Genomic DNA, 8465 nt, shown 5'->3' with positions numbered 1-8465 from the left:
TACAATGTCAACTGTAAATACAAAAAGGAAAGTTAACAGTGAGGTCCACCGCGTCCAAGACAAGTGGAAGTTGGTGTCTTTTTTCTGCTAAATAACTGTGGCTGCCTAATATGCCAAAAGACTGTGGCTCTTTACAATGAGTTTAACATCAAGAGGCACTACCAGATAAGACACAAGTTAACTGGGAATGAACGGTGTGAAAAATTGACAGTATTTTTTTTTTTTTAATTGATTTAAATGTACCGGTATATGTTTTCAATATGAAGAAATGAAAAGTATACCTTTGCAATGTAATGTGTATTAAAAAAATCATTTGCTTTTTATGTTATTTAAATAGTTCAAAGAATGTCAGGCCAAATTATTGGCCCTCAAACATTTTCACCTCACCAAATCTGGCCCCCTTTGCAAAAAGTTTGGACACCTCCATGTAGTGTAGGAAGTATACTAATAGAATACTTCTTCAGACTAAATTGGAACAATTTAAGTTTATTAATAGTACATAAAAGTCAACTTCAAGTACTGCTTCACTTTTAGTAGGTCTAAGCATACTGAACACTTAGACTACATTTAGTTATGGGTTTCAACCATTGACTGTGTAAAATCTCTACATCTTACTTTTATGCAGTTAATAGTTTCAACACATAATTGCTCTCAGTAGTTAACAAATTATCATTTTAATGCATTAAAAAGGGAGAAGCGTCATCACATCCACTTCTGCTCTTCTTTTACTTTAGAATGTCGTGTTTGTGAGTAAATGTGAATAATATGTGCACAAATCCTGACTGAAGCAACTGACTGATTGTGTCCTGCTAAATTAGCAAGTTTGGTCGATTTGCTGGTGGTATCCTATATTGGTGTCAGGAACATCCTCCCAAGTCCTTCGCTGTCTCGTTATTATCTCGAGCACCTATTAGGATCTTCAACCTTGCTGCTGGTCCTGCTGCTTTCTCTCACATTAAGCGTCCACTTGCGACGTGGCGCCTGAAATCCTCTCGTGTTTCGAACGTCCTGCGGACCAATCAGATCTCTCCTTATTGTTGAGGAAGCCGTCAAACGGACATTCTGATTGGCTGTGCGTCAGGTAACAGGAAGTCCCGGCCTGATTGCGTCCCTTCCCTTAGGAAAAGGGACAGGATTTTCCCAAAGTGGGTTTGAAAGGACTGGAGGGAGACCTGTCTGACTGCAGAAGGAGGTGATATCGAGAGTGTAGTTTATGAGTCCGGCTCCCGTGTGACCATACGAAGAGATTTCAAGTTCAGGAGAGAGCAACTCCTCCTCCGTTTGGCTACTTTACATCACGGTCAGAGCAGTCTTCACCCGCCCGGAGACTGATGGCCGGCTTCAGCTTGTCGTGTGTTGTGCTTCTTTGTGCGGTTGTGGCGCAGGCAAAGCCGACGATACGAAAAGAGCGAGTTCTTCGGGACCCAGAACTGAGCAGGCAAGCCCACGAAGACAACAAGAGTTTCCAGTACGACCATGAGGCCTTTCTGGGCAAAGAGGAGGCAAAAACCTTTGACCAGCTCACCCCTGAGGAGAGCAGGGACAGACTTGGGTAAGGAAAAAACAAAAGCAGAGTCTGTACAGCTCTGAGACTGAGATATGAGCTGACTTTCATAAATTCACAGAAAAAGACGCCGCGGGCTGTTGAGTCCTTGTTTCTGTTCACACCCGGTGGTGTGTTGCGTGTCACTGCTGAGGACATGACATTTTTACCAACACGAGCACATGTGCTTCTGGAAGATGTACATGGCAGCAAATCTGTAAACTCCATTCACACGCTCGCACCCACCTAAGGGGTTCATTGCTTTGCAGACATTATAAATGGCTATATAAAAAACTGCAGGTAAAGTGGTCTCCTGTCACTATATCACATGATTGTCAGCTTTTTTTCTTCTTCCCACTGAGTAGTTTTACTTTATCCCTCCACCTTTGCTTTGGTGACATGTTGGCAGAGTCATCCACAGCTGGGGAGGCTCTTCTTCCACCCGTGTCAACAGTGGGAGGACCCCTGCAGCATCACAACGTGGCAACCCCAAAATTATACCATAGCTGCAGTGCAGATTAGACTAAATTGGGTTGGCTCCTCCCTGTGGATTAAGTGTGGGAAAAAGGTTTGGCCACCTCAACCCCAAAGATGTACAGATCTTCAGAAAAGTTCCAAAAGTTGTATTCTCTTATTGGTGATGCATTTGGTGATGCACTGTCAATGGTTCGTCGACGAATCTTTTTGTTTCTGTCTCCCCTCAGGAAAATCGTAGAACGAATAGATGGGGACGGAGACGGTTACATCACCACAGCCGAACTCAAGGACTGGATCAAACGAGTCCAGAAGCGCTACGTCTATGAAAACGTGGCAAAGGTGTGGACAGATTATGATCTGAACAAGGACAACAGGATCTCGTGGGATGAATACAAGCAAGCCACTTATGGATACTATCTCGGTACGAGACGTCTTCTTTTGTTCAAGTATAGCAAAGCTGACTGAAGATATTATCAAACCCTGCTTTTCTTTCCCCCCCTCCACTTCTAGCTAACCCTGAGGAGTTTCAGGATGACAAAGACCAGTTCAGCTTCAAGAAGATGCTTCCTCGAGATGAGAGGAGGTTTAAAGCAGCTGATCTGAATGGTGACAACACAGCAGACAAGGAAGAGTTCACCTCCTTCCTCCACCCAGAGGAGTTTGATCACATGAAGGATATTGTGGTTCAGGTAAGCCCCCTGGAGTCAAAATGGTCAAAGCTGCAACAGATGACAGGATTTATGGGAAATCTTATGGCTTAACATCAGGATCGGGTTATTTTCTGTTCAATCTGCATTGAAAGTCTCCAAATGAGCCACATTTGAATGACTTCCTAATTAAATGTTAAAACGTGGACATGATTGAGTCCCTGAATTCCCTTTTCTTTCTGGAACAAGTCTGATGGGATGAGCAGGCTGTCAAGTATAAATTTGGCTTCGTAGAACAGTGGCATAGTAAATGTTACCGGTGATGCACCATGCATCTTTCTTCATAAAAGTTGTACCACCCATTTGACAGAGTTAATTATTAATCTCGTCTCGTTTTTATCACGCTGCTGAATATTACCAGAACAGACTCCAGCTGTGGCGCCATCACTGATGGTGGTTAAAGCTGATGAAAGATTAGAGTCCTTCTATCCAAACCTTAGAGCCAATGCAGGAGTGGTCTTTCGTGGTGACACATTAGGAGGTTGTGCAGCAACACAAAGAACGTGGTGTTGAGCTTGTTCTGAAGTTTCAGGGCGGAATTAAAATTTCCTCCTTTAAGTGCTAAATACTCGCTCAGGCACTCATTTGTAACAGTATGCTCTGTTGAAATGTCTGCTGTACATTTGTTTCCACTCTCTGCTCCCAGGGTCGTCTTTACTGAACACTTTTATAAGAGAGCTGCATTGTTTACCATGATCACAGCACTTCTGAGCTGGTAATGGTATATTTGAACAACCTGTGCTTTTCCATTTTAGGCCGCTTTATGGAAATGTGTGTCCTATAAGCTTTTTGTTTTTCAGAAAGTGTTCCACTTTCAGTTAAATGTTGCAACTCTTCATGTGCAGAATTTAAAGTCCCACTCATTTTTCGTCTGCTCCTGATTCACTACGAAATGAATAAAGAAATCCTCAGAAAGCTTAATTTTCTTTGTCTTCTATCCTGAGAAAAATGCCTCAACAACATCTTAAAAAGTGTGGGTCTTAAAACGCAGTTTTCTTTTTTATTGCTGCCTTTTTCTTACAAAATGAAGAGAAGTGACAGTCATTATCAGGCTTCTGCAGAGCCAAAGGAAAACTAATGATCTGTAGTTAAATGTGCATGAACAGGTGAAAAAGTCAAAAGTGCAGTAGCCGCAGTTTTAAATAAAAGATGCCCCGCACCCCCCAGCATCTGGATTCTTCAGTGTGAGGATGAGTTGTCATTCAACTTCTCACTTGAAGGAAAAAAAAGCTGGATGTTTGTGGCCTAAATGATTTAATGTCCCCCCAGTTTGCCATTTTGAAATGATACAGTTCTCAACCACAAAGAAATGTGCTGTGATTCTTTGTTTCAGTCGCCAGCCGGTCATCTTCTCTGACCACCTTCGTAAACAGAATGAGCAGGTTGAAGAGTCAGAAAGGCACATGAGCTGCAAAGATATTTGAAAGAAAGCACAAAGTTCTTCATAGAAAATATTTCTTTCAACATTTTATCATCAAACTTATTATTGATAGTTGGAAGTTTAAAAAAAATGTTTCTTCCATTTTTGCAAACATTTAATGTGGACTTCAAATATATTGATATAACCACAATAGTTCATTGATTTATTTCTAAAATCATAGTTTTGTTAAACATGTTTTAATGAATTTAGATTCATGATTCAAAAAGCTTCAAACTTCTTTTTTTTACTAGCAATTTGATATCGAGTTAGTGCATATAGTCGATGTTTAAATACATCTTCTTGTTGATGAACAGTAGTTTTTAAAAAATATGGCTGTTAAATATTCAGAGGGGTTGACAAAAAGTATTTTTTTATTTAGAACCAAAATGAATCTCTTATTGATAAAGTGGTTATTTTACATGTTTTTGCAATATTCATGAACATTTGCATAAGTTGCACACTATACTTTTAATTAAGTCAGAGATTTTTTATGAGGAAAAAGCAGCAAATGCCATTTTCAACAGGATTTTTTTATCCCAACTTCTGCTTAAAAAAAGTGTAAATCATCTCTAAATGCACAGAGTTGTCAGGGACGACATTGTAATTGCAGTTTTAGGCTGCCAGCTTGGATGTAAGCTGAACTCAAATGTTCATTCACTCAGCCTGAGGGAGCGTTATCTAACAGAACTGCTTCTCACAGCAGAAGCTCTACTACACTTGACCCTTGTTTCCCGTTCATGACGACATTAACTTGTTGTGGATGCAGGAAACGCTGGAGGACATCGACAAGAACGGCGATGGCTACGTGGATGAGGATGAGTACATTGGTAAGTTGGATCATTTTAAGAAAAAGAATCTAAATGACAAAGATCACATTTGTGTGCAGCTTTTAGGCCATCTGTTGGATAACGTTCTACCATAACATAGGATTAAGAAGGAATGGCGTTTGGGGAAAAGTTCTTTCTTTGTTTTTATTTTTATTTTTTTACATGTTGGACTACAGGAACCACTCAGATTGTGTTTTATTTGCCTTTCAGTTGATTTTTTATGCTTGCTTTTACGATTAAAACTTTATTTGGAATGAAATGGCCACTCTAAAAAAGCTAAAAAATAAAATAAAACAGATAATTGTTACCTTCTTTTTGTGTCCCATAAAAAAATTAACTTTTGGTAATTTTGTTTTTCCTGCATTGGACATTTTTTTAACTGAGACATTTGCTTTGTTTATCTTAAATTTGTTCTGGTTAAGCTGACATGTTTTCGCACGAGGACGGTGGTCCAGAACCAGACTGGGTAAAAACTGAGCGGGAGCAGTTTTCAGACTTCCGGGACCTAAACAAGGATGGAAAGATGGACAAGGACGAAATCCGCCACTGGATTATGCCTCAAGACTATGACCATGCCCAGGCAGAGGCCAGACATCTGGTGTATGAATCCGACCAGGATAAGGTCTGTTTGGATCCATTTCTGTTGTTTTGTATGAAAAGTTTTGTCTATTACATTATTTCTTCAAATTCATTTCTCTACACATCTAATTTATTTGGAGGCTTTGTGTATATTTTTTTGGTGCAAAGATGACAGCTTGGATACTTATCTGTTCTTCTGTCCTCCTTTTCAGGACCAGAAGCTGACAAAAGATGAGATCCTGGAGAACTGGAACATGTTTGTGGGAAGTCAGGCCACCAACTATGGAGAGGATCTCACCAGGAGCCACGATGAGCTCTAAAGTGTCTCAAGCACACAAGGAGGACTTTTAAACATAAATCCCAGACTTTTCCTCCCATCACCGCTGCTGTCAGTCCATCACATAAAGAGTGGGACAGACTTGAGCTTCTTGAATCTCAAACTGATGTTTTGTACAGATTGATCAGACTGGTAAGAGTCAGTGAACCTCACAAACTTGAGGGGTCTGTTTCAGTCTTGATTTAGTTTCTGACATTCAGGAGCAAAGTCAGAGCCAGAGGACTTACTCAGCGTCAAGTTGTGCCTTCCAGCCTCGTCACAGCAGTCCTCACTGCCTTAGAAATCTGCATAGATGATCTTTATCTGTCACTTTCAGGTACAGGAAGAGTTTGTGATAGTGATGCTAATGTGAATACCTGTTTTAAAGCATGAACTATGGTTTTATTTATTAAGCTGTTTTCTTTCAAAGTTAGTTTGAAAGCTTTAGTTTGTTTTTTTTGTTAAATACAGTGTTTGTTTACACTTTCATAAATTTGTTTACTTTCTTCTATGTTTAAAAAGGCTTTAACATATTAGCTAACTGTTGCTATGTGGCATGGGTTTTTGCACACATTAGATTTGGATCTAGCCTGTGAACAACCTTTATCTGCCTTTTTTTTAATTGTAATTGTGTCCTTTCTGCTTATCCTTGATAAATTGTAAAATTCTGCCTTCTCTTACATTCACAGTATAAAGTTAGAAATGTCTTACTTTACTTGCTTTTTTTTTCTCAACACTCCCAGTCCAATGTAGAAAACTCCTTAGTGTCCGTTGCTTGCTTTCTTCCTGTGTTAAATATGCTAAGTGTTTTAGATGCTCTTGCCTTTCTGGCTTTGAACATGAGATTTAGCTAACTTTTGCTTATTTTGTTAAAATAATAGTTGAATTAATGCATAGAAAAAATTGAAAACTAATTTTTTTTTTACTTGTAACTGTGATCTTAGCTTTTTGAGTTACGGTAACAATTGTTTTGTTTTTTTCTGTGACACACAAAGCATTGACAAATATGACCACAAACTTCAATAAAATGAGAGGTAACATGTACTTCAGGATTTACCGCCTCACTTATTTTTCAGATTAGTTTAAAATGATGGAATTTGTTTAGAGCCAAAGAGAAAAGAAGGTCACAACTAATCAACTTTTATTGCTGACAATGTTTTTCCAAAAACCAATTCACTGCCTCCATCAGTCTAGTTCTGAGATCTACAGTGGGGCAAAAAAGTATTTAGCCAGCCAGCAACAGTCCAAGTTCTCCATCTTAAAAAGAAGAGAGGCCTGTAATTTTCACCACTCTATCAACTATGATTTGTTCACACCAAGCTGCTTACCTTTAGCAGATTCAGTCTTCCCAGCCTGGTGCAGATCAATAATTTTGTTTGTGGTGTCCTTAGACAGCTCTTCGGTCTTGGCCATATTGGAGTTTGGAGTGTGACTGTTTGAGTTTGTGGACAGGGGCCTTCTATATAGATAATGAGTTTAAACAGGGACCAATAATACAGATAATGAGTGGAGGACAGAGGATCCTCTTAAAGAAGAAGTTACAGATCTGTGACAGCCAGAAATCTTGCTTGTTTTTTGGTGACCAAATGCTTACTTTCCGCCATAATTTACAAATAAATTCTTTAAAAATCAGACAATGTGATTTTCTGGTATTTTTTTTCCTCATTTTGTCTCTCATAGTTAAGGTAAACCTTATGATGAAACTACGGGCCCCTCTCATCTTTTTAAGTGGGACAACTGGTACAACTGGTGACTGACTAAATACTTTTTGCCGCTCTGTAGGGCTGTAAAATAAAATTGTCAGTCCCACTAAGGCAACAATACATTGGGAACTGAGTGTCCGCCTAGAGTGTCTCTATTAACAGTAGAAGCTAAGAATGCTGCCATATTTTGGCAAGTTAGCCTTTGCCAAGGTCAACACTACAATTTCATGCAAGAGCGACACTTAGTTTATTGATCTCAGGTATGGACTAATTACTAATTACCATTATTAGAGCGGATGATAGATTGGGAGTAGATTTTTTTTTGAGGCTACAAGTAGGAACATTGTCTCTTAAGGAGAAGAACTTGCGACTGCCCTGTGGCTAAACGGAAGGCTTTAACATCTTGCACCATGAACTGTTAATTCCATCACTGTCTGAGCCAAAACTTATTTTGCCACATTCAGGAATTGCTTTACAAGGTGTAGCGCACTCAATTATTGTCTATGATGTTTTGTGTCACCAGTTCCTTTCTTTCATTGGTTTACTATGACCATCTATAATCTCCTCTACTCTACTCTGTCATTGGTGCTACACTCTTCAATTGGCCTCCCATCATCATTGAGTACATCCCAACCTGTTTTTGTTTTCAGCTGCCTGCATAATAGGAAGTACACTTCACCATAATTTCACTTAAGTGGATTTATGATTAAAAAGTATCACTTATCTATTTATGGGATAAAGATTTTTCTACATTAGTTCTTTTTGGATCAAACTGGTACAGTTTGTTTTTAGTAATGGACATAAAGCAGCAGAGTGCCAGTGGCAGATGGTTACATAAAAGTCCTAATCTAAATAGGCCAGTATGAATATTTCTGTCTTGTCAATATATTTAA

At 39.2% G+C, this 8465-nt stretch overlaps 1 protein-coding gene across 1 annotated transcript; it reads left to right on the top strand.

Moving 5' to 3' along the window:
* The first annotated feature begins 1068 nt into the window (after nt 1–1068).
* Nucleotides 1069–6913, top strand: rcn1 (reticulocalbin 1, EF-hand calcium binding domain). Its single transcript, XM_004067232.4, has 6 exons — nt 1069–1552; nt 2248–2441; nt 2531–2709; nt 4914–4974; nt 5397–5596; nt 5766–6913. The coding sequence occupies exons 1-6, from the start codon at nt 1332–1334 to the stop codon at nt 5871–5873; spliced, it is 963 nt and encodes a 320-aa protein (XP_004067280.1). The 5' UTR covers nt 1069–1331; the 3' UTR covers nt 5874–6913.
* Nucleotides 6914–8465: the final 1552 nt, after the last annotated feature.

Source organism: Oryzias latipes, chromosome 3 (genome assembly GCF_053564925.1).
Source record: "Oryzias latipes strain Hd-rR chromosome 3, Olatipes_Hd-rR_3.1".
In the NCBI taxonomy this organism is placed as follows: domain Eukaryota; kingdom Metazoa; phylum Chordata; class Actinopteri; order Beloniformes; family Adrianichthyidae; genus Oryzias; species Oryzias latipes.
Note: the sequence above shows the minus strand (reverse complement) of the source record. Positions and strands in the feature narration are given on the sequence as shown.

What these genes read in the sequence shown, in the direction of transcription:
- rcn1 (XM_004067232.4), top strand. Translation starts at nt 1,332, where the DNA reads ATGGCCGGCTTCAGCTTGTCGTGTGTTGTGCTTCTTTGTGCGGTTGTG. An exon ending in GAGAGCAGGGACAGACTTGG is followed by an intron (nt 1,553 to 2,247) that starts GTAAGGAAAAAA and finishes GTCTCCCCTCAG; the next exon opens with GAAAATCGTAGAACGAATAG. An exon ending in GGATGAGGATGAGTACATTG is followed by an intron (nt 4,975 to 5,396) that starts GTAAGTTGGATC and finishes GTTCTGGTTAAG; the next exon opens with CTGACATGTTTTCGCACGAG.